This window comes from Schistocerca nitens, chromosome 1 (assembly GCF_023898315.1).
Source record: "Schistocerca nitens isolate TAMUIC-IGC-003100 chromosome 1, iqSchNite1.1, whole genome shotgun sequence".
Taxonomy (NCBI): Eukaryota; Metazoa; Arthropoda; class Insecta; order Orthoptera; family Acrididae; genus Schistocerca; species Schistocerca nitens.
Window position 1 is genome coordinate 1062977113 of NC_064614.1, and position 26868 is coordinate 1063003980.

At 41.6% G+C, this 26868-nt stretch overlaps 1 protein-coding gene across 1 annotated transcript in view; it reads right to left on the minus strand.

The window, feature by feature from the left end:
• LOC126226731 (DNA-dependent protein kinase catalytic subunit-like) overlaps positions 1-26868 on the minus strand; it is a 563510-nt gene that overhangs the window by 169673 nt on the left and 366969 nt on the right. Inside the window, exons 35-36 of the mRNA XM_049942233.1 lie at positions 6387-6609; positions 1157-1298 (exon numbers count right to left, since the gene is read on the minus strand). Coding sequence (XP_049798190.1) covers positions 1157-1298; positions 6387-6609 — 365 coding nt within the window. The remainder of the gene's footprint in view (positions 1-1156; positions 1299-6386; positions 6610-26868) is intronic.

Here is a 26868-nt window from a genome sequence, read left to right on the forward strand (position 1 = left end):
TTCAGTGTTCATATTTAATTAAAATCTGCTACTTACACAGGTTAGTAAACTTTAAAGCCACACGATTTTATCCCACTACAGTAACTTTCATACCAGACATCTGCTCCAGGCATTTGGGAGTTTGGATACATGATATCTCAGCAATTACACCATCACAAAGTATCAGAAACCTCATTCCAAGGGCATTATTGATTGATATTAACTCACAGCATATGTTGCAAATTTCTGTAACAGTGGGAAAAGAGAGACATCCCACAATGTTTCCAGTTACTCATTCATTCACACATTGTGTTACATAAATTCCAACAAGATCCACGTCAGTTCTAAAATTAAGTAAACACTGACAGTGTCTCCAAAGTGCAAAGTAACATTTCAGCACTCATCAAGTAATAAATTATGTTGCACGTCATCTCTTTATGCAGCCTGCTCTCAAAAAAATAAAAAAAATAAAAAATTGCAAGTGAAGCAAACCCTGACATACATATCAAAAATAATCTGTGACCCAACAGCAGAGTACACAAAACAAATTACAGAATAAATATTATCCCTGTAAGTATGAACAACACCCTGTTCAAACAAAAATGAGAAATGGCAACCACACACCTGTAACAGAGAGTACCATGTTTCACATTACAGTATCGTGTGTTGCATTACGGAAACACTGAACAGCACACTGATTTTACTAGCGCATGCACAAAACCTCCTCCCTCCCCCTCCACACACACACACACACACACACACACACACACACACACACACACACACACACACACACTTTCGAATGTCTGAACAAATGTGTATGTGAGAATGTGTGCTCTGAAGTAGAAAGAGAGTGCTAGCTTCAAAGCTAGTAACATCACTGCATTGTTATGAGTTTCTATGAACCACAGGTTAAACATAAACAAGATGCCTACAGCTCCCTTTTGTCATTTTCATTACCAGCATCATTCTGGAATTCTTGTTACTGTATGTATTTGATGCACAAACAAATAAAATTATTCAAAACTATAGGGAAGAACTCAATGCATACATTGCAGTGAATTGTAAAGCATTCACACTGAAATATGTAAGTTTTAACACTTTTGTGCTCTAGCATACACTTTTACTCAGACAATATTCTGTTTAATGTGCAAGATTTGGAAATATGTGTACTTACTCTGCTAGTCGTAACCAATGAATGTCACCCGTAGGGCCTTTCTGTCGTTTTGTTGGTATTGGATCAAGACTCTGAACATCATTAATAATATAATTCTCTAGTAAAAGGCAACCAGTTGAAAACAAATTTGCTGCCCTGCAAACTTAAAGCAAAATACAATTATATTTCACTGCCTTTGCCAAAATGAGTAATTAACATTGATTAGTACAACTAATGACACAAGTAAGTGAGAAGGAGGTTTTATTGTCACTAAGAAATATTGGCAATGTTTGTTTATGTGAAAAATATTAAGTAGTGCCATGGTTCACAGTCCACACTAAATTATAGGTCACCCTACCACAGGCTGGGTAATACAGGTAAGAGGAAGGCAATGGCATACCATATCCAACAGGACCACAGCTACAGAACTCATTGTTAAAATTACCCTTCAGTTTGACGACAACGTTATCTAACTTTAGGAAACATTACAAATTAAGAACATCTGCTGGAAAAGCAAATAAATTTTACACCAGGCTTCCAACAAGTTGTAAGACCGATTTTATTCCTCATATATAAGCGATATTAGTGCAACAACTTTTGTGGCAGCTTGAACTGACAACTGTAAACAACAGATTAACATTATTATTATTATTTTTTTATTAAAAATGAAACTCCTCCAGCTTTACTTTAGATTTTATATTTACTTGGCTACTACTTTTGACGCTGCGTCAACACCATCTTCAGGCCCATACACTTTGATGAAATCAATTGTGTGTGGCTCAGTACTAGAAGTCTGCGGTGAGACCTACATGTTCTCCACGTGAATGGTGGGCAGTTACCGTCCGCCATCCACGTGGAGAACGTGTTGGCCTCACCGCAGACTTCTAGTACTGAGCCACACACAATTGATTTCATCAAAGTGTATGGGCCAGAAGATGGCGTTGACGCAGCGTCGAAACTAGTAGCCAAGTAAATATAAAATCTAAAGTACAGCTGGAGGAGTTTCATTTTTAATAAAAAAAATTATACCAGCTGTGTCCCACCTTCATCCAATTTAAATATGGATGTACAGAGATTAATGTTAAAATTGATTGAAATGCAAAATGCAGACAATTCTTTTCTGGAAGAACTCATAATGGGTGACAAGAGTTGGTGTTAACAATGCAAATGTACCACAAAATGAAAATCTCATCATGGATGACAGGAGTTGGTGTTATTAACAAAATGATAAAGTCCAGAAATTCACATGAAGGATCAATGATTTTTGGACACAATCGACATTCATGCCAAACATTTTTTATTAATCCACTCTTGAAGCTTTTTTCAACTGTCAGAGTAGGTTCCAGCAGGTACTATTCTCTGCTCCTGCAATATTATACAAATAGCAAAACCCAAATATCATGACTACTTTGGGATAACTGGGAAAAATAAATTCACATGTAGTCTAATCATCAATTTGAAATACTTTAGCACTGAAAGTGAATAAATTAATGACAAAAGCTGGAAGCTAATAGAAAATCACAAACGTAGTGAACCATGGATACCTAAAAATGCCCTAAGGTACTGATACATCCACAAATACATATGGACTGTATGTGACTCACATTCATTAACTGATTATATGATATCAGATAACAAAAATAGGTGCAAAGAAAAGACATTCCAAAGGTTCAGAGAAGAAAATGAAATTACTATACCACTGCATTGTCCAAGCTAATGTTTTGTCTCTAAAATAAAATTGTAACTGCTCCATTTACTGATCCATCATACAAATAAGATGTCAGAACATTTTAACTACACACTCCACATATTTTCAGTGTAATACCATTGCAATTTCTGTTATGATACTTTTGCACTAATATCTTTGGAAACTTGCATCGTCTTTTTTTGTAGCTGCTTTTACAATTTTGTTTCACTGAACAAACAAACAACTGAGAATATGAAAATGGAGGAGCACCATAGAAAAGAAGTTTACCAGAAAGGAAAATGACACATTAATTCAAGCAGAAAAGAAGTGCAAGAAAAGCTGATGGGTCTAAGTTGTGGCATAGCAGCAAGGTGCAAGTTTACAGATGAATTATCATTATATCAAAGAAAGAAACTGTTTGAGACATTTTATGGCTCAGAAAGTACAAATAGGAAAAGTGATAATCTCAGCAAGCTGATCACAAAAATACCAAGAAAAAGAATTTGTACTCACACATTACAGCATATTTATTCTTGAAAATCAAGTAGTAAAGGTATTCAAAACTTTGTTTTTGCATACTTTTAGTGTTACAGGCCAGTGGGTGTAAAAGATTTTAGGAAAAACTACTCTTGAAGGTTTAGTGAGTATGGTAAAAGTGGCAAGCACACTAATCACCAATGAACATCAGATGACATTATGGAAGGGATATGAAATCATATAGATTTATTTGATGAAGCAGTATCACACTACATTAGAAAGGATCTAGATAGCAGCAACAGTATTTGAAAGACATACAGAATGCAGATTCAGAAGTGTCAGGAGAAGGGGATGGAATATGCATCAGCTTGGATGAAACATTTTCAATACAGAATACAAGCTTCGGTTTTTCAAACATAAAATGGATGTTTTTGATGAGAGTGAGGTTACAAGAACGCTGAACCAGAAAATAAGAATGCTTTGGAGGAAAAAATACACAGATCTTTGAAAAACAGACACATGGCTCGAGCAGAAAAAGATGCTGACAAGTTGAAGGTGCAAATTGAGAGTACATTTCTGTGTGCTTGTTTTGATTTACATCAGGTACTCAGCACTCCACAGTGTGAAGAGTCCTTGCTCTGTAACAAAAGAAAGCTGAGAACCTACACTCTGACTATCTACAACATGGAAATATGAAAGGATATGTGTTTCATGTGGATCGAGGGAATTGGACAAAGAGGAAGCACAGATATAGCTAGTTGCATCTACAAATTCCTGAAGCAGCAAAGTGAGAATGGCTACAGAAATTTTTCTTTTCTGATGTTGAAATAGTCAGAACCAAAACAGATTTGTATTTTTCATGAATCTGTAGAGTTAGAGTACCCTAAAAACTGTTCCTGTTACCCATAAGTTTCTTGAGAAGGGGCACATCCAAGAATGTAGACAGCATGAACAGTGCTATCGAGAGAGCAGAAAAGAGCATGAACATTATGTACCATAGCAGTGATACATTCTATAAGCCAGAGTCAAGCAAAAAGAAAGAGTCTGATGTACAGGAGATGTCACAGAAGGATTTCTTTGATTACAAAGAGGTTTCACTGAATGTCCGAAACTGGACTAAAACTGAAAAGGGCTAAATGGTAAGCTGGTCTGATATCACAGGAACAATGGTGAGGAAGGAAGAACCATGGATGACATCATTTACATATAAATATTACTGTCTACAATACCATTGGTTAAATGCGCAAGTTTTGATGTCACAGGCCAAGTGTAGAACATGCTGTAGAAGACATGCCATATGCATATTCGTCATCACTTTCACTTTCAGAGGAAAAATTTTCTGATCTGATGCTCCTTTGCCAGAACAACATAACTCCAACAGCTTACCATGAATTCTATTACAATCTGAAGCATGGACAAGCTTATAATAGTGAAGAAGATGAATGAAGTTGTAAAACTATTTTAATTTAAATATTAATTTTAATGTATAGTCTTTACTTTTTCCCAGGGAACTATTTTGTTATTGTTGTGTTGTGCTCAGGTATTAACAAATTCATGTGCCAGAAAGCTTTGGAAATAAGAAATGTCAGAGGCATTGTTACTGTCATCAAAATTTATGAAATAATGATATTCACATTTGCAGCCAGATGCTGATGAACAATTTCAGTGAAGTAAGATCCTAAGTGACATTAATGCCAGACATTAATACCTCTATTAATAATTACATGAATAAAATAACTTCTGAAACATTTTTTGCTACAAAGTACTTAATAGCAATGGAACAACAGGACTTTCTAAGCAGCATTTGCAAGTGTACATTTTGAGGTTGAAACTGGAAAATAGTGAAATTTTCAGTGTGATACTGTAACGTTTATGAAATGCTAAAAACGATGGTATTGCTCCGAACCATCAATCTGACTACCAAAATTCCTGCACGTTAGTTCACAGATCAGTACATAAATGAAATACTTGTAAAAATATGAAATCATTGGGCACTTTATCAAACTGCTTTGATATGCCAGTTAGTGTTAACAAAGTGTTGATAAAGAACTGTGCAATACCGGAGAATTGAGGATCCAAAAACAAGAAGTGTCATGTTTCAGGTAGAAGAAAAATAGATCAAGAGAGCTGAAAATATGGAACAAGAAATTAAAACAAACAATGAAATAGGAAAAAAGATGTGTACCTGCCAACAATGAACACATTATTGGATATAAAAGCTCAGCAACTTTCATCAGAGGAACAAGAATACTGGCACTACTCAACTCTTTCAAGCATAACTATACCAATTTATGTTAATAATGTTGAAATCGATAGATACTAAACAGTCAAATAACTATGTCATAGTTATCTTCAGGACAAGCAATAAAACACACACACACACACACACACACACACACACCAGAATTCAAGAGGGTGACATCTTGCATGAGAAGGAAGTGAGCTACAAATCTTTGCCAATTAGGTTGCTCCTTCTTAATGCGAGTTCTCAATAAACTCTCTAACCACAAAGAGAAACACTATATAATTTCCTCTTGCAACCTCAGTAGGAAGAATCTGTGGTTAAGAAAAATTGGGTAGCTGCCTTCATTTATTTTTATGCGCTTCTATTGTCAGTATCAAGAATTGTGCCGCCTGAAGATAAGAACTAATTAGTCCTCCAATGATGTATCTTAATTTTAAAGCAGCTGTCTTCTATTGTTCATGCACTGACACAGACGCTCCATCAAGAATAAAGCTTCCAGTACTTTAAAAAAAATTAAAATTAAAAAAAAAATCCACAACATCATGAGCACATGTGTGAATTATAATCATCTTGTGCCTGTTATGTGCCTTAATGGATGAACACATTTATAGGTCAAATTAATTTCTGAGTGGTGTATTAAGCAAGAAAATGTGTCAAAAAGCTAATAAACCAATACATGCTTATCAAGCCATGTTTGTGAAATGTATCACAGTTACATCAAAATAATGTTTTTTAAAGTGGTGTACTATACCAACACAGTAAGGGATACTTGTGATGAAGTTCAGTGAGCCATGGGTTAAACCAAAGACCAGATTTGGTATTGTATTTATAAAGCAACTTACCTGCAGATAGTTTCTCGACATCAAGTATGATTGACTGTGGACTTAAGAGAGCCATTTCAATTATGGATCCAATGAGTGATGGTGGACATGCTACTGTTTTTTCAAAAATATCTTCAAATACTTGTTTGATTCTGTCTGTGAAGTCCTCTTCATTTTCACTTAGTCCTTTAAGGATACCTGCAAATATGGCTGTGAGTAATTGCTGAGCAATTACTACATCCATCTGCGAAAGAGATAATTTACCATTTTTTAACATTAAATCCAGCTTACATATAACAAGTAAACACAAGTAAACATACAGTTGCAGTTATCAGTAGAACCACATAGAGAGAAAGAAACTATGTTTCTTGCATATTTTCACAGAGCAAAGTAAATAGTTGGAAATGGAAAGATTGGTTTAAAGGCAGGAGAAGGGACCAAACTATGAGGTCATCGGACCCGTGTTCTTAATAAAACAATGCCACAAGTGTGAGAATAAAACAGACGAAATATATAACACAAAACAGAAAGCAAGGAAAAGCCAGAAGACTGAAGGGAAGGCAACGAATACTAAAAGGAACAAAAGAGGACAAGAAAACAACAGGGAGACGCTAGAAACAGAAGAGAGTAAAACATGAAAGCAGATTACCGTGGCTGGATAACCACGAGAATAAAAAGGGAAAGCCAGCCACTCTGCAACACATTAAAACCTCCACCCTAAAAGCACTAGGGTGGAGGACAAACAGAGACAAAGCATATGCGATAAAACCTACATAGAAGTATAAAACCCACTCTCACGGATAAAACGAAAACTAAAGCTGCTGTGGAGACATTGTCGTCCAACACTGAAGGCAGGGTGCTGGGAAAGTTAAAAGTCTGCCGCAGAGCGGCTAAAAGTGGGCATTCCAGCAAGAGGCAGACGACTGTCATCCGGAAGCCACAGCGACACTGAGGTGGGTCCTCGCGATGGAGTAGGTAACCATGTGTTAGCCACGTATAGCCAATGCGGAGCCAGCAGAGAACAACTGATTCCCTGCGAGAGGCCTGCATGGAAGACTTCCACACATTCATAGTCTCCTTAATGACACGCAGTTTGTTGTGCATGTTGTTATGCCATTCCGTCATTCCAAAGTTGGAAAACCCTGCGGTGTAAGACAGAACGCAGGTCAGCTTCGAGAGATGCCTATCTCCAGAGGCGGTTTCCGCGTCGCCTGTTTGGCCAGCCTGTCAGCAAGTTTGTTGCCGGGAAGTCCGACGTGTCCTGGAGTCCACACAAACACCGCATAGATGGACTCCTGAATGGACACTACCAGAAGGTGGCAAGGGTAGCACTGGTTGATAGCTTGTAGGCTGCTCAATGAGTCAGTACACAGGAGAAATGACTGGCCAGGACATAAGCGGATGTACTCTAGAGCACGAGATATGGCTACCAGCTCTGCAGTGAAAACACTGCAGCCAACTGGCAAGTAGTGCTGCTTAATATGTCCTCCATGAACATATGCGAAGTCTACGAGACCATCAGCCATTGAGCCGTCAGTATAAACCGCTTCAGAGCCCAGGAACACATCAAGAATCGAGAGAAAGTGACAGCGGAGAGCGGTGGGGCTAACAGAGTCCTTAGGGAGCAGGAGGGCAAAATATCCCACCACCTTCTGGTATGAGATGTGAAGAGAACACGGAGGAGTAGCCATGTGTTGAGGGCAATAGGTACTACAGTTAATGACTTGTGTATATTTTAAGATCATGTACAATATTCAAATAAAAGGTTTGTTTGATTGTCATGTTATTTAAATGGAACTGTTATTTAGTTCCAATGCCAACATATACATGAAATGGCCAATCATTCAAACTCAAGCTTGGAATGGACAAGGATGGTGAGTGAAACTGGCTGAGTCCTTTTCAAAACAAACATACTGTTATTTGCATTAGTCAACTTAAAGAAGCCACTGAAACCCCAAATCTGGATTGCTGAACGGTGATTTGAATACTAAATATCTTAATCACCATACTACTCTGACCACAATATCTACACTAGCATCCAAAATTAAAGCAACAAACGGGAATTTTGCAAGGTTGTGTTCATTTTGACACAAAACTGTGTAAACTGATGATAGTAAAGTAGAAACAATGTAAAGAATATGCAACGGAAACAACTGCAATATACACAACGGTAGAGAAAAATGTTTTTCGTTTTTTCCAACTTAACTGATTTGTACACACATCCCGACTACCGGTTAATGTGGTCAGTACGGGGCGTGACCACCGCTAGCAAAAATACAGGCCCTCGCAACGATGGAGCATGCTGTGAGTGACATTATCAATCTCATGTTGAGGCAATAACGCCCATTCCTACTGGAGAGCTGCTTGCAAGGTGGTTGGTGGATGCTGAAGTGCTGCAATCCATCTTCCTAGGGCACCCCAGACATGCCTTATGGGATTCAAACTGGGAGGGCAAGCAGGCACGTCATGCATGCAATATCTTCTGTTTCCCATACAAAATCAACCACTCTTGCTCTATGAGGTCGATCACTGTCATTCATCAATACGAAGTCTGCACCCGCACTTCCTTGCAACAACCACACGAGGTCCCAAGATCTCATCACGATACCTGACAACAGTTAAACCCTGCCAGTTCCCCAAACAGTTTCAAGAAGATGTGTTCATGTGTTCAACACAATCCCTGCCCATAACATTAGGGATACTCCTCGATATCAGTCTATTTCCATAATAATGTTTGGGTCCCAAAGTCGTGTTCTACATTCATAGAGAATCACTCTCCAGCCCAAATTGAGACTCATTTGTGAAAAGAACATTGGCCCACTGTTCAACCTCCCAGGTGGCATGATGACAACTCAACTTTAGATGTTCCCTTCAGTGAAGATGCATCAGATGTACATATACAGTAGATCTCCAAGAATAAAGGCCATTCTGCTGAAGCCTTCTGGACAACATTTGTCTCGATACAACATGTCCAGTGGATGCTGTGAGGTCAGATACCAGTTGCTGTGCAGTGTTAAGGCAGTACCATCATGCCCTTACATACAAATAACAATCCTCTCTTTCTGATATCATTTGTGGTTGGCCCTGCCCTGGTCTTTGGAGTACTGTTTCGGGTCCCTACAAATTGTTGGCACTTCCGAGAAACAACAGAACGATTCACATTAAGCCATCGAGCCTCATAAGTTTGCGACTGTCCTACACTGCAGAGTGTCGGTAGGTGTCTTCTTTGTGCCATACTGTGACGCCAGCGACTGTATACACAGCAATCCGGCAAACACTAACCCGTTTGATAAGTGCCCTGACGTCATTGTGGACATGGTTGTCCATTGACCTGAATGCCATTTGCCGTGCAGAAGGCGATTGTATGCACGTCTGCTGATAGTTTGTGTGATTATACGGTGAATTAGACACAAGATGGGGAAATAGCAGTTTGTTGCTTTAATTTTGGACACCAGTGTATTTAGGAAACTTCAGAAACCACTTCCAGCACTCTCCTACATCCTAAAAAGTCAGCAACCTCTGTTGAGAAAGCACGGGCTCCTGATTTTGCACTTTTGTGGGCTGTAACACTTCCTTTCACTTTATTTGTTGTAAGTGAGCACATGTGAGTGTCGATTACAGACGCTCTCATCCAATTCAGATGAAAGCCCAGTTTGTGCAGCTTTAGAAACATATCCCGAATTATTATTATTAGAGAAATCACAACTTCTGGAGAGGGAAAAAAAGGGGGGAAAAAAAAGACACGAAAGAAAGAAGCAAGAAGGAAACAAAAAGACAGAAGAAGCAACTCAGAAAGCAATACACTTATTTGAAGCTAATTTTGTCACACAAAACTGACAAAAAGCAGTTACTAAAGGAAGTTATAACATGAAAACCAGGGTAAAAAGGAAAATGGATAAGAACAGAACAGGAAATTAACCAGTTGCTTTAAATGTTTGGGAGAAAAATCTTTACAACCTTCTACAAGAAGATGGGAATCCCACAATGAATCAGAGTCTACATGAGTTAAAACATAAACTGGTGAATTATTAATATTTAATTTGATGCAGGTTAAACAAATTACACATGTACTTCCAAATCATAATTTTCAGGAGCAGTGACGTTGAGGCAACATTAACGCTATCCCCTGCAGAGAGGGTTTTTCAGGACAAATACAATATGTTCTCTCCTTATTACTATATCATAACTGTTATTGTTCAAATGGTTCAAATGGCTCTGAGCACTATGGGACTCAACTTCTGAGGTCATTAGTCCCCTAGAACTTAGAATTAGTTAAACCTAACTAACCTAAGGACATCACACACATCCATGCCCGAGGCAGGATTCGAACCTGCGACCGTAGCGGTCTCGCGGTTCCAGACTGCAGCGCCTAGAACCGCACGGCCACTTTGGCCGGCAACTGTTATTGTTATTATTATTATTATTATTATGTGCTATTTATAATGCTTCATTCATTGAGATAAATTCCAATTTGGTTGTTGATTATGGTAATTATATGAGCTTATTCTGATATGTAAGAGCCACGTCTATTACTTAGTAGCCTGCAGTGCCACAGCTAGAGTTAACTTAGGTTGCAACATTTTGTACCCCTTTGCGAAGGACAGTTCCAGCTATTAACTTTGTAAAATATATCTTCATAAAAATACAAACAATTTCTGTCTTTGGTATACATATATGTAACAAGGAACAGACATGACACCTCTTGCTGGCCCATTATCCTCATCGACTAGATCAAGTTCATATGACAAGCCACCATCCTTGGAGAAAGCAAAATGTTTGCGAGAAACAGACTGAACAAAGTAGCTCATTACCACAGAATTGCACAGGCTGATGTTAATGGAGCAATTGAAATCAATAAGGAAGCAAATGGAAAAAGAAGCTATGATAATCATCTCACTTAATGCAAAGGAGAACTATGAAAACAATGTGAAAGAGTAGGAAATTGAAACTAGTTGTAATATATATACTGTTCTTCAGCAATTTTGTAAACTTTCATATATAAAATAATGCAAAATCCTGCATTTTGTATTACAATTGCAACTTCTTGTCTTTTTTCACATCCTCTCCCAAGAATTTATCTCAGTTACACTCTTCTTCATTATCGACATTGTCATGAAAATCCTGAGCAGGATCTTCAAAATCTTCATCCTGTTGGTGTTTTGCAATGTTATGGTGTACAAATCAGCAAGATATAATTGCTAAACATTGGAAAATCCAGGATGGAATGTAACAATATAATGAAAACGATAGTTCCTACTCACCATGTAGCGGAGATGCTGAGTCACAGAAAGGCACAACAAAAAGAATGTTGGGAAGTTAGCTTTCGGCCAACAATGCTTTCATCAAAGGTAGCAACATACGCACGCACTCACTCACTCACACGCGCACATGTGTGTGTGACCAAAGGCCTTGTTGGCCGAAAGCTAACTTTCCGACAGTCTTTTTGTTGTGCCTTTCTGCATCTCCACTATATGGTCAGTAGTAACTATCCTTTTTATTATAAAACTGCAATTATTGGGGCATTTGGTAATGTAACTCTACACACATATTGTAAAATAAGAAACTGCTTCTTCAGCTGACCAAAATAAGATTCTATCATGACCCCCTCGTTTTTTCAAACCTTGTTGAATGTTTTGTGACTCACCTCTGGCAGATTATAATAGGGGACCACTAATCAGGGATCTAGGCCATGTCCTTCATCACCCAACAGAACAATTTTCTTAAATTCATGTACTACTTCCCAGATGCTTGAATTTTTCCATGTCTGATTGTCATGTACTGACCCATGCAAGCTATTTTCAATGCTGGTGAACCATTCCTTTGTATTGCATGTACCATGCACATTTATACTAGAATAGCCCTTTCTATTGATATATTCATCACCACAGTGTATAGGTTTTGGAATTTGCACGTGTGTACAGTCAGCCATACCAATAGCACTTGGAAATGTACATTTTTCTAGCCACTTGTTTTTTTGCCACAGCCACTTCATGTGCTGGTATAGGAAATTTGATCAACAGGTCAGCTTTTTCTGTTATCTTTTTAGGAGCACTGCCCATTTGTTTACTAACTGTAGTTTGATGAAACCCTTTCTTCTGCTATGCCAGACTGGAATCCTGGATCAACTGCATACCGCAGGAAAACCTTCATCCTCTATTTCGACAGCAGTGCTCTGCCTCTTCTTCTCCCTGTGGCTAACAGAAAATGATTCACAAACCTTTTAACAATTTCTTCATTGAAATGAGTTCTACAGTGCTCTCCAAGTGGAAATCGGCATGGTCTGTAGCATTTTACATGGTGTACAGATGCTGCCAGTTGAGCATATCTGCACACTGCAAACATGAGTATTGGCCTTCACATTTTAGAAGCTATTGCTTCCAAAATGAAATCAGAGTTTCTTTTTATTAATACAATTTATCTAATGCCAAAGCCGGAGCTTTGAAATTTGAAGGAAAAGCATTTGCTTCCGTTTATTCATATGGCCCGTTGACTTGCAGACAGGAAAAATCAAGATATTGCTTTTCATTTGAGCTTTTGACAACAAGGCCTTCTCCTAAAGGAGAAAACACACACATTCATACAAGAACAACTCTTGCATGAACATGAAACTTTTTCTGGCAACTTAGGTCTCAGAGGCCAGAGACAGTGATTATATGTTTTGTGTGTGTGTGTGTGTGTGTGTGTGTGTGTGTGTGTGTTCTACTTTAGAAGGAGGCCTTGTGAAGGCCTTTTGACTGAAAGCTCAAACGTATAGCAATACTTCCGTCATGCCTGTCTGAAACTCAGTATCTCCTCTACATGATGAGCAAGAATCTAAACTTTCCACTATATTATTGAAATTACCATTGGTGATGTACAGCACACTTTACTTTGATCATTGGGTTAGTTAGAAGTATTTCCATCAATAAACATATATCTGATATATTGTAAGCTACTTATTGGAGAGAAACTTTACTCAAAAATTTCTGTAGTTAACTTGCTACAGCTGTAAGATATTTATAGAAACACTTTTTTGCCATCAGCTGTATATATTTAAATTTATTTTTGACTAGTTTCTATTATTTCAATCATCATTAACTGGAAGAAAAATTTAACATCTGTTGGAACAAAAATGCATATTTCTCATAGAGGACACGAGAGGAAAAGGTAGATTGCTACTCACGATAAAGATGACATGTTGAGTTGCAGACAGGCACAATGAAAAGATACATACACATTAAGCTTTCGGTCACAGGAAATATACACACATTCATTCACATAAGCAAGCACACCTCGTACACACATGACCGTCACCTCAAATGGTTCAAATGGCTCTGAGCACTATGGGACTTAACATTTGAGGCCATCAGTCCCCTAGAACTTAGAACTACTTAAACCTAACTAAGCTAAGGACATCACACACATCCATGCTCGAGGCAGGATTCGAACCTGTGACCGTAGCGGTCGCGCGGTTCTAGACTGAAGCGCCTAGAACCACTCGGCCACACCTACCATCGCCTCAGGCAGGTCAGATCGGTATGCAGCTGTTGCATAAGGTGGAGAGAAGGGTGCTGTCTGGTGGAGTGTGCACAGACTAAACTGCCAACAGGCACCAGTGGGGTGTGGTGGAGTTGGGCAGGAGGCATGTAGCAAAAACAGAGAGGAGTGAGGAAGGGGAAAGATCGGTGCGTGTGTTTGCAGAGGGTGGCAGACAAAGAGGGTGAGGGGATGAGAACAGGGAGGAGGCAATAGGACAGATGCGGTGAAAACTGTTGGGTGCAGGGTGTTACCGTAGGCTGAGGTCAGATCAATATCACGAATGGAGATTATGTTGTAAGGATACCTCCCATCTGCCCAGTTTAGAAAAGCTTGTAGTGGAGGGGAGGATTCAGATAGCTTGAGTAGTGAAGTAGCCACTGAAATCAAGTATTGGCCACAGTTCAGTGGTGGCTGTTAATCCTGGTGGATGGTTGGTAGTCATACCAACATAAAAAGCTGTGCAACGATGGCAGCAGAGCTAGTATATGACATGGCTGCTTTCTCAGGTAGCCTGGCCTCTGAAGTGCTGGGTAGGTTGATTGGGCAGGTCTTGAACTTGGGTCTTCCACAGGAATATGATCCCTGTGCCAAGGGGCTGGGATTTCCAGTGGCATAGGATGAACTGGGATGTTATGGAGATTCAGTGGGTGACAGAACACTACTTTAGGGGGGGGAGGGGGTGAAAGATCTAGGGTAGGGTGTCCCTCAAGTCAGGGCGTAACGATACGTAATCAAAGTGCTGACAAAGGATACGGTTTAGTCGTTCCAGTGCAGGGAGGTATTGGGTGACAAAGGGGCACTTGTTTGTAGTTGGTTTTTTGGGGTAGTGAGGGGATTGGTGGTGTGTGGGGAGAAGGCATGGGAGATCTGTTTGCAGACTAGATATGGGGATATTGCCTATCTGTTAAGGCCTTGGCGGGACCCTCAGCATACTGGACAAGAGAGTTCTTGTCATTGCGTATATGTTGTCCCCAGGTGGCCAGGCTGTACGGGAGGGATTTTTTATTGGGGAAGGGATGACAGCCATCAAAATGGAGGTACTGTTGGTGATTGGTGGATTTATTGTGGTCAGAGGTGTGGATGGAGCCATCACAAAAGAGGTGGTCAACTTTCATGAAAGTGGAATGCTGGATTGAGGGGATCAGGTGAAGCATACAGAAAGAAGGTGTTGAGGGTGTGGAAGGCTTGAGGATAGGGTGTCTTGACCGTGAGCCCAGATCATGAAAGATCTCAATGAAGCTGAACCAGACTAGGGCTTTGGTGATGTGGTAGGCTAGGAAGGTCTCCTCTAGATGGGCCATAACAGGTTGGCACAGGAGGGTGCCTTGCAAGTGCTCATGACTGTGCTGTGAATTTGTTTGTGTACCATCCCTTCAAAGGAGAAGTAGTTGAGAGTTAATATGAAGTTAGTAAGGTGTATGAGGAATGAGGTAGTGGGTTTGGAGTCTGAAGGATGTTGGGAAACGTAATGTTCAGTAGTGAAAGACCCAGACTGTGGGCATGAGGGATGTTGGTGTATTGGGAAGTGGTGTTAACAGTGACTAATAGGGATCCAGGAGCTAAAGGGCTGGGGATGGTGGAGAGTTTGAAAGAAATGTTCAGTACTTTTGACATGAGAGGCTAGATTATGAGCAATTGGTTGGAGTGATGGCCACTGAGAGCCAAAATTCTTTCAGTGGGGGCACAATAACTAGCTACAATCGGGAATCCAGGAATGTTGGGTTTGTGGATTTTGGGGAGCATGTAAAAGTTGGGTGTGTAGGGTATTATAAGGGTGAGGAGGGAAATGGATTCAGGGGAAAGGTTCTGGGAAGGACATATGACTTTAAGCAAGGACTGAAGGTTATGTTGGAGCTTCTGGGATGGGATCACTCTGGCAGAGTCTAAAGGTGGAGTAGTCAGATAATTAGCAGTAGCCTTCCACCAAGTAGTCACTACAATTTATAACAACGGAGGTGGAAATTTAGTCTGCAGGTATGATGATTACATCAGGATTTGTTTTAATGTTGTGTATGGTTGTCCTTTCTTCAGCTGAAAGGTTGGTGTTCTGAGGAACGGATACAGGGCAGGATAGTGAGGCCAAGTTGGAGGTAAGGAATTCCAGGAAGTAGTTTGGTGGGAGGTGAGGAGGATCATAGTTGGATGGTGGTGTGAACTGGGAAAGGCAGAGTTCAATGTTGGTATTAGGCTGGCTTTCGTTTGAGGGATCGGTGACAAGGAATGTTTGCATTGCACAGATTGGGAGAAGAGTAGGTCTTTACCAAGTCCAACAAAGTTAAATTTGTGTTAGGGCTAAAGGTGTGGCCTTTGGATAGGCCAGAAACTTCCGTGGGACTGAGTTTTTTGTTGGAAAGGTTAACAACAGTGTTATGGGAATGTTTCGACTCTGCATTTTGTGTAGTGTTTGTAGGGCGTTTTGGTGGCTGCAGCAAATTGAAAAGGTCAGCTGGGCATGGTGTGCATGCTAAGAGGGGTTGTTGGCACAAAACACTTGGGTAAGACAGGGGTTATAGTGGTGCTCCGAAGCAGCAGGTGGTGTCAGCAAATTGGATAACTTATGGAGGTGGTGTCTGGAATGATTCCCCAGGTGCTGAAGGGCAAGGGATTCAGTTGGAGAAACGTGATGTATGTAACAGGGATTGCGCAGCAGCGGTATATTGTGGAGGAGCAGAGGTTATTCTGGGATGCCTGTGCCATGGAAATGCGTTTTTGCAGAACCAAGTTTGTGAGGGCCATCTCCACCATCCCCAATCCTTCACCGTCTGGATCCCTACTCTTAACTATAGGCACCACTTTGCTATACACTAACATCCCTTATGCCTATGGTCTTACCGCTAACTGAACACTACCATTCACAATGTCCTTCAGACTCTAAACCCACTGCTTATTCCTCATACATGCTACTAACTTTATCCTAATTCACAACTACTTCTCCTTTGAAGGGAAGGTATACAAACAAATCCACAGCACAGCCCTGGGCATCAGCATGGCACCTTACTATGCCATCATAATGATGGAAAATCTAGAAAAGACTTTCCTAGCCTCCAAAAATGTCGAAGCCATAGTCTGGTTCAGTTCATTGATGAGATCTTCATAACATGGGCTCAGGGCCAAGACACCTTATCTTCATTCCTTCCCAACCACTTCACATGGCACTCCTCAACTCAGTGTGCCATCTTCTTAGATGTTGACCCTCTTGTCTCTGATGGCTCGGTCGACATCTCTGTCCACATTAAACCCACTAACTGCCAACATACCTCCCCATCCCACAGACTCCTGGCACTGTTCCTGTTGGCAGTCTGGTCCTTTCACACTGCCAGATAACTGCTTCCATTCCATGTGACAACTGCAGTCCGGTCTGAGCTGACAGAGATGATGGTCATGTGTGCATGAGGTGTGCTTGATCATGTGAATGAATGAGTGTGTGTGTGTGTTTTTCATTTTCGGACGAAGGCTTTGGCCAAAAGCTAATGCATAAATGACTTTCCATTGTATGTGTCTACAACTCAACATGTAATCTTTATGGCGAGTACAAATTTATCTTTTCCTTATATTGTTGATATTCCAACCTGGAGTTCCCATTGTTTACCTTTTCATAGGACACACATTAATATACCTAATGTACCAATGGTAGAATGTGGAATGTAAAATAAGCATATTTTGGCATATCATGAAAAACTTAGATAAATGGCATTTACACACCTGAAAGTTAACAGGTGACTGGCATCTCAGACCTATTTTTAAATAACTGAAACTGGTCAAGAATAAATTGAAATACATACACTCCTGGAAATTGAAATAAGAACACCGTGAATTCATTGTCCCAGGAAGGGGAAACTTTATTGACACATTCCTGGGGTCAGATACATCACATGATCACACTGACAGAGCCACAGGCACATAGACACAGGCAACAGAGCATGCACAATGTCGGCACTAGTACAGTGTATATCCAACTTTCGCAGCAATGCAGGCTGCTATTCTCCCATGGAGACGATCGTAGAGATGCTGGATGTAGTCCTGTGGAACGGCTTGCCATGCCATTTCCACCTGGCACCTCAGTTGGACCAGCGTTCGTGCTGGACGTGCAGACCGCGTGAGACGACGCTTCATCCAGTCCCGAACATGCTCAATGGGGGACAGATCCGGAGATCTTGCTGGCCAGGGTAGTTGACTTACACCTTCTAGAGCACGTTGGGTGGCACGGGATACATGCGGACGTGCATTGTCCTGTTGGAACAGCAAGTTCCCTTGCCGGTCTAGGAATGGTAGAACGATGGGTTCGATGACGGTTTGGATGTACCGTGCACTATTCAGTGTCCCCTCGACGATCACCAGTGGTGTACGGCCAGTGTAGGAGATCGCTCCCCACACCATGATGCCGGGTGTTGGCCCTGTGTGCCTCGGTCGTATGCAGTCCTGATTGTGGCGCTCACCTGCACGGCGCCAAACACGCATACGACCATCATTGGCACCCAGGCAGAAGCGACCCTCATCGCTGAAGACGACACGTCTCCATTCGTCCCTCCATTCACGCCTGTTGCGACACCACTGGAGGCGGGCTGCACGATGTTGGGGCGTGAGCGGAAGACGGCCTAATGGTGTGCGGGACCGTAGCCCAGCTTCATGGAGACGGTTGCGAATGGTCCTCGCCGATACCCCGGGAGCAACAGTGTCCCTAATTTGCTGGGAAGTGGCGGTGCGGTCCCCTACGGCACTGCGTAGGATCCTACGGTCTTGGCGTGCATCCGTGCGTCGCTGCGGTCCGGTCCCAGGTCGACGGGCACGTGCACCTTCCGCCGACCACTGGCGACAACATCGATGTACTGTGGAGACCTCACGCCCCACGTGTTGAGCAATTCGGCGGTACGTCCACCCGGCCTCCCGCATGCCCACTATATGCCCTCGCTCAAAGTCCGTCAACTGCACATACGGTTCACGTCCACACTGTCGCGGCATGCTACCAGTGTTAAAGACTGCGATGGAGCTCCGTATGCCACGGCAAACTGGCTGACACTGATGGCGGCGATGCACAAATGCTGCACAGCTAGCGCCATTCAACGGCCAACACCGCGGTTCCTGGTGTGTCCGCTGTGCCGTGCGTGTGATCATTGCTTGTACAGCCCTCTCGCAGTGTCCGGAGCAAGTATGGTGGGTCTGACACACGGGTGTCAATGTGTTCTTTTTTCCATTTCCAGGAGTGTATATAGCGGATGGTGAGGGCTCTCTGCAAGTACTATTCTGAGCTGGCAGAATTTAAAACTGTGATATATATTTTACAGAAGTGTAAGTAATTAACACAAGCTGGAGAGACACTGATAATTTTTAATGAGAAGATTGTGAACCTGTGTAGGGCAAGTAACAATGTATTTTAATGAAATAGGTGACAAACATTGGTATACAACAGAGGTGGCAAATGTTGTGGGCAGAAGACATGTTCTCTGCACATAATATGCAAAGTGCACTTTTGTAATATACAGTGACTCCAATCACTCAGTGCTGTCTGCGACATTTGGTTTATTTTGGAATGTTGCTTATCAGTCACAAAATATATATGAAACAACAAGAGATACAGTTAATAAATAAGATATTATCTAATTGGTATAATGTGCTAATATGGGTTTATTTTTACATGTCAAATATGAATATAACGCAATGAGAAAGAAAAGGACTATTTGAATAAAGAACAAAAGAAGATTTACCTAGCAGGCATTAGATGAACATGGTAATAACTGATGAATATGACTATGTATGACTTCATCTTGGAAAAAGACTTTATAAATGAGTCTGGTTTTAGATTACTGCTCTGTTATTATTCTGGATGGTAGTTGATGTAATGGACAGATTTTGCTTAAAAATATCAGGTCTTATTGTCCCACATTTTAAACAAAAATTTGCAAAACATGTGCCTACATTTTGACAGGTACTAAATATAACAATGCCGCCTCTAACTTATGACATCTGGGAAACTTCATCCACTATCAGTTTACCAAAATCAAACAAAGGAATATCCAATATGAAATAACAACCATATGAAAAGGATAGATTGGTACTCACCACATAGTGGAACTGTTGAATGACACAAAGACACACTGAAAAAAAGACTGCTAGGTATTATACGCTACCAAATGTGGATTCTCCACAAGTACTGTTCCTTTAGCATCCACTGCTGTGCTCATCTCCATCAATGCCATCTCTCTCTACACTAACATCACTAATGCCCATAGCCTTGGTGATACTGAACACTAAGTTTGCAATGCTTGACTGACTCCAAACTTAAAATCTCCTTCCAGGTCACCAGGATGACCTACATCCTCACCCACAATTACTTCCTGTTTGAAGACATCTATGCTAAAGCAATGGGCACCCAAATGCCACCATCTTATGTCAAATTATTCGTAGGACATCTGTAGGAATCCTTCCTAACCAACCAGAACCCCAACACCTTATTAGGTTCAGACTCAATGATGACATTTCAATCTGGATCTGGACTGAGGGTATGGACACGCTATCACATTTGTCCAGAATCTCAACACATTCTCACTCATTCGCTTCACCTGGTGCTCCCAGCCCAACAAGCTCCCTTCCTCAAAATCAACTTCCACCTTGAGGATGGCTACATCAGTACCTTTGTCAACATCAAACCTATCAAGCACTAACAATATCTCTATTTTGACAGCTGTCATCTGTTCCACACTGTGAAGTCCCTCCCACTCAGCCTAGCTACCCACAGTCAATGCATCTGCAATCAGAAGCAGTCCCTCTCCAATTATGTTGATGGTGTAGCTGAGGCCTTTAGGGACAAAATTATCCTCCTGACATTGTCCAGGAACACAAAAACAAAGCTCCTGCACACTGTCTCTACAGTCACCTACCTTCCCCAATATACCCACCGGCCAGCAACAAATAAAAATAAGCACCCCTCCCTTCCTTCCTCCAGTCAAGATTCGGAACCACCCAGGACTGGAAAAACTAAACACCTCCTCCATTATCCTTGTCCATGTCTATACCACTCAAATGATCATCCCATGGCACGTATGTCTGGAATAGATCTAGATGCAACACCTGTCTCATACATCCACCCACTACCACCTACTACAGTCCTGTCACAGGTATCTTTGTCTACACTCGCATGTACATCTACATACATACTACACAAGCCAATGTATGTGCAAGGCAGAGAGTACCTTGTACCAATACCAGTCATTCCATTCGCAAAAGTAGTGAGAGGAAGACGACTGTCTATACTCTTCCATACAAGTCCTAATTTCTCTTTCCTTCTATTCACAGTCCTCACTCAGACTGCATACCAGCAGCAGAAGAATAGTTCTGCAGTCAGTTTCAGACGCCAGTTCTCTGAATTTTCTTAATAATGTTTCACTCTAAGGATGTTGTCTAAGCTCCATGGATTCCCTTTTGAGTCCACAAATTACCTCTGTAATGTGTACTGATCGAACCTACCCGTAGCAAATCTAGCAGCGTGCTTCTTAATTCTTTGACATGTTTCTGTATCCAGACTGGTAGGGATCCCGAACACTAAAAAAGTTCTCAAGAATGGGTTGCAATGGATGTCTGCATGCAGTCTCTTTTATGGAAGAGCTGTGCTTTCCTAAAGTTCTTCCCAACAAGCTGAAGTCAAGTGTTCACCTTTCCTACCACTGTCCTTACCTGTTCATTCCATTTCATATTGCTTTGCATTTCATAAACATGACTGTCCAGCAACAGATCATTAATACTATATCTGATGTTACATGATAGTCTTTCCTACTCATCTGTATTAATTTTTTTTTTTCAGCTTTTACAGCAAGCTGCCATTCATCACACCACACACAAATTCTGTCTAAGGTAGTCTATATCCTTTTACAGTCATTCAATGACAATACCACAGCACACAGTCGCATATTGATCCTCGCTCTGTCCGTCAGATGGTTTATGTATAAAGAGAACAAGATTGGTCCTACCACACTTATCTGGGGCACTCCTGACAATACTCTCATCTCTGATGAATGCACACTATCAAGGACAACATACTGGAATCTATTACTTAAGAAGTCCTCCAGCCACTCGCATATCTGGGAACCTATTCTGTAATTCCACATCTTCATTAAGGGACTACAGTGGGGTACCACGTTAAACACTGTCTGGAAATCTAGGAATATGGAATCTGCCCATTGTCCTTCATTCATAGTTCACAGGACATCATGTGAGAAAAGGGCAAGCTAAGTTACATATGAAAAATCAATTCTAAATCCATGCTGAGCTATGGGCAGAAGTTTTTTTGTCCAATGGGAATTTAATAAAGGGCCAATAATACCACAGAATACACTCTGCAAAACTGAATTGGGATTTCACACAGACCTGCCAACTTATCTGTTTTCAATTCTTTCAGCTGCTTCTCTTCACCAGATACACCTATTACTATGCCCTCCATATGGGTTGGTTGGTTGGTTTTGGGGAAGGAGACCAGACAGCGTGGTCATCGGTCTCATCGGATTAGGGAAGGAAGTCGGCTGCGCCCTTTCAGAGGAACCATCCCGGCATTTGCCTGGAGTGATTTAGGGAAATCACGGAAAACCTAAATCAGGATGGCCGGACGCGGGATTGAACCGTCGTCCTCCCGAATGCGAGTCCAGTGTCTAACCACTGCGCCACCTTGCTCGGTCCCTCCATATGGGAGTCAGTACAATGGTCAAACAGCAGTATCTCTGTATGGTACCCCTGCAAAACTGACTTCTTAAATTTAAAACTTCAGCTTTTCTTTTACCATCTTCTATTGCTGCACCAGATTGGTAGCTGAGTGACTGGACAGAAGCCATCATACTACTTAGCAATTTTATGCAAGACTAGGATTTTCTCAAGTTCTCGGCGAGATCTCCTACTAAGGGTGACAGTGGAAGTTGTTGCATGCTTTGCTCATTATCTTTTTATAGACGCACAATTTTCTGCTAACTTTTGCTTGGCAACAATTCCATTTTCTTTTTAGAACAGAATGTGCAACCATGTCTGCTTTCTTAGTATTTTCCGAATTTTGTTATCAAGCCATAGTGGGTCTTTCCCATCCATAAATTTGCTTACTCAACACATACTTCTCCAGGGTGTGATTAACAATCAGCTTAAATTTTGCCCATAATTCCTCATCGTCCATCTATACTGGGAAATGATGTCCAATGAAAGTCTAAGCAGGATGCTAACAACTGCTTGTCAGCTCTTTCGAGCACAAGTACTCTTTCTATGTTCTTGGTGGATTTCTTATCTTTAGTAACCATCATCAAGATGACATCATGATCACTAATCCCTGTCTCTATACTGTCATTGTCAATAAGGTCAGGCATGTTATGTTCTGAACTACTTCAGAAGGCTGTTTGTCCATACCACCTGTAATGATTCCATAGACATCCCAGTCTATACTCTGTAGGCTCATGTCACCGCCAACTAATATTGCATGACTGGGTATTTCTGTGCTACTGAGTTGAGTTGAGTTAGGCACCTTTGTTATGTCCAGATAATGTCAGAATCAGTTTTGACCTGAATAAACACAATATTTTTATCAGCTGCAATTAACACTACACCTCCTAGGGCATCTTATCTGTCTAATTGATATACAGCATGTATCAAAAAGAATCATCCGATTTGGCACATCTATATTTCTGAAACTAATAAACATATACAATGAATTTTGTTTTTTGATGAATGGGAGACACAAAGTTTTTTTCATACTTTTCATAGGTGTTCAATATGCCTCCCTTGAAATGCACAGAATACGTCAATGTGGTATTCAAATTGTTCGCAACTGCAGCGAGCATGTCTTGAGTTACAGGTTCCACAGTTGCTGTTATTCGATGTCTCAGTTCTTCACAGTTATTGGTAACAGAGGGACATAGAGTCTTTTATAAACCACCACAATAAATAATCACATACAGTCAAGTCTGGTGACCTTGGTGGCCAGTAATGTAATGCTGAATCATTTGGTCCAGTGTGACTGATCCATGGTTCAGTAATCCTTTGATTCAAAAATCCCCTCACTTCCAGATGCCAGTGTGGCAGGCCCCATCCTGTTGATAAATGAAATTGTTCAAATCAGTGTCCAACTGTGGGAAAAGAAAGTTCTCAAGAATATGGAGATATGTGCTTCCAGTAACAGTGTTCTCAGCAAAGAGAAATGGATCATACACCTTTTCTCATGGTTGGTTGGTTGGTTTGGGGAAGGAGACCAGACAGCGAGGTCATCGGTCTCATCGGATTAGGGAAGGATGGGGAAGGAAGTCGGCCGTGCCCTTTGAAAGGAACCATCCCGGCATTTGCCTGGAGCGATTTAGGGAAATCACGGAAAACCTAAATCAGGATGGCCGGACGCGGGATTGAACCGTCGTCCTCCCGAATGCGAGTCCAGTGTCTAACCACTGCGCCACCTCGCTCGGTTACCTTTTCTCATGAAACTGCACAAGACACACTAAATTTTGGAATTGTTGATGCCATTGTATAATGCCCTTTGCTGTAGAAGAATCCACACCATACCTAGTACGAAAGTCATGCAGAACCATTATTACTGACCCGCACTGCGCAAAGCGTATAACACAAAACATTTTCTGCTACCCCAAAACCAATTTTTACTAGAACTGAAGTGGACACACCCTGCTGCTATGTAGCGGGAACCGTGTAAAACTCGAGAGTTTGCTCTTTCCAGTATTATGGTTGTTCATGCACATGCGTCAAACAACATAATAGATCTAAAAACAAAGATGATGTGACTTACCAAATGAAAGTGCTGGCAGGTCGACAGACACACAAACGAACACAAACATACACACAAAATTCAAGCTTTCGCAACAAACTGTTGCCTCATCAGGAAAGAGGGAAGGAGAGGGAAAGACGAAAGGATGTGTGTCTTTCCGCCGTCCACCTAACCTCCGTAACCTCTTAGTTCATCCCTATGAAATCCCCAAACCACCTTCCCTACCCTCTGGCTCCTACCCTTGTAACGGCCCCGGTTTAAAACCTGTCCCATGCACCCTCCCACCACTACCTACTCCAGTCCTGTAACCAGGAGGGTGTACACGATCAAAGGCAGAGCCACGTGTGAAAGCACCCACGTGATCTACCAACTGACCTGCCTACACTGTGATGCATTCTATGTGGGAATGACCAGCAACACACTGTCCATTCGCATGAATGGACACAGGCAGACAGTGTTTGTTGGTAATGAGGATCACCCTGTGGCTAAACATGCCTTGGTGCACGGCCAGCACATCTTGGCACAGTGTTACACCGTCTGGGTTATCTGGATACTTCCCACCAACACCAACCTATCCGAACTCCGGAGATGGGAACTTGCTCTTCAATATATCCTCTCTTCCCGTTACCCACCAGGCCTCAATCTCCGCTAATTTCAAGTTGCCGCCACTCATACCTCACCTGTCATTCAACATCATCTTTGCCTCTTCACTTCCGCCTCGACTGACATCTCTGCCCAAACTTTAAATATGTCTGCTTGTGTCTGTATATGTGTGGATGGATATGTGTGTGTGTGTGTGTGTGTGTGTGTGCGCGAGTGTATACCTGTCCTTTTTTCCCCCTAAGGTAAGTCTTTCCGCTCCCGGGATTGGAATGACTCCTTACCCTCTCCCTAAAACCCACATCCTTTCGTCTTTCCCTCTCCTTCCCTCTTTCCTGATGAGGCAACAGTTTGTTGCGAAAGCTTGAATTTTGTGTGTATGTTTGTGTTCGTTTGTGTGTCTGTCGACCTGCCAGCACTTTCATTTGGTAAGTCACATCATCTTTGTTTTTAGATATATTTTTCCTACGTGGAATGTTTCCCTCTATTAAAACAACATAATAGTTATGATTTAAACATGTTGGAGTTGACTACTTCAGGTTTCATTCATCCCTCAGTTCAGAGGCTAATCTGAGTGTGACAACTTCCTGGAATCCAGTAAATTCAGGAATTTTGTTATGAATGCTTCGACTATTTACTGTTAAAGTTTTGATTGTAAAAGTGTCTTTACTTTGCATGCTCACACTATCACCTAGACAAAAACACCCCCATGTACACTCTGTAAGTGCTCTGCAACCTGATGAGCTGCTTTCTGCATGTAATGCACACTGACATATCAACTGGAATCCTACAATTCTCCAATGCAATTGACAATGGTCAAAAGAACTGCAGCCAAGAGCACCACAGAATCAATGAGGCTCTTGTTGAGACTATCCACTTGCTTCAAAATAAAGGTATTTCCATCAGTACAGGGTACAATAATCCAAACTGTAAGCTCTGCTTGTATCCAGCAAGTGAACCCCGCTGCCTGTATGACTAAAGATGGCCTCCAACTCTAAGTGACAATCATCATTGGTGCCGACATGAGCCATCAAGATGCAGATTACTGCACCCTGCACTACTGATACCCACAGACAGGGTCTCTCCACATCTTGGATGAGTCTCACCTGGCGGATACACCGAGCCCATGTTGGACTCCTTTCCAACACTGGACACTGTTTTCCTAATGGGCTCTATAGATCTCCTGGTACTAGAGCTACCAATAACCGGCAAACACCTCTTCGCATTTGCCCACTCAGAACCGATAGAGGTACTCAAGGTACCCTCTGCCACACACCGTCAGGTGGCTTGCGGAGTATGGATGTAGATGTAGATGTAGAGCCTGCTGAAGGAGCAGTCATTTGCTCCTACCCACAGTGTGAATGGGCCAGACCTGACAGCAAGTTCCCACACTAACACTCTACCTCGAGTGACAACACATACAATACAATAGGAGGTGGATCCTATGTCAGGTATGCTGTGTGGTACCTTAGAAGAAGAGCTTAAGGGTGGACAAGTGAGACCTGAGGTGCTCCATGTAATGCACCAGAGTCTCGCTGCCACTACACTGTGAGGCAGCAATTTGCAGCAGCTGACCTCAGCCCACACTATCTTCAGCTTTTTTGAACTGTGGCCAGCTCCTCCTGAATCTGTACACACACACACACACACACA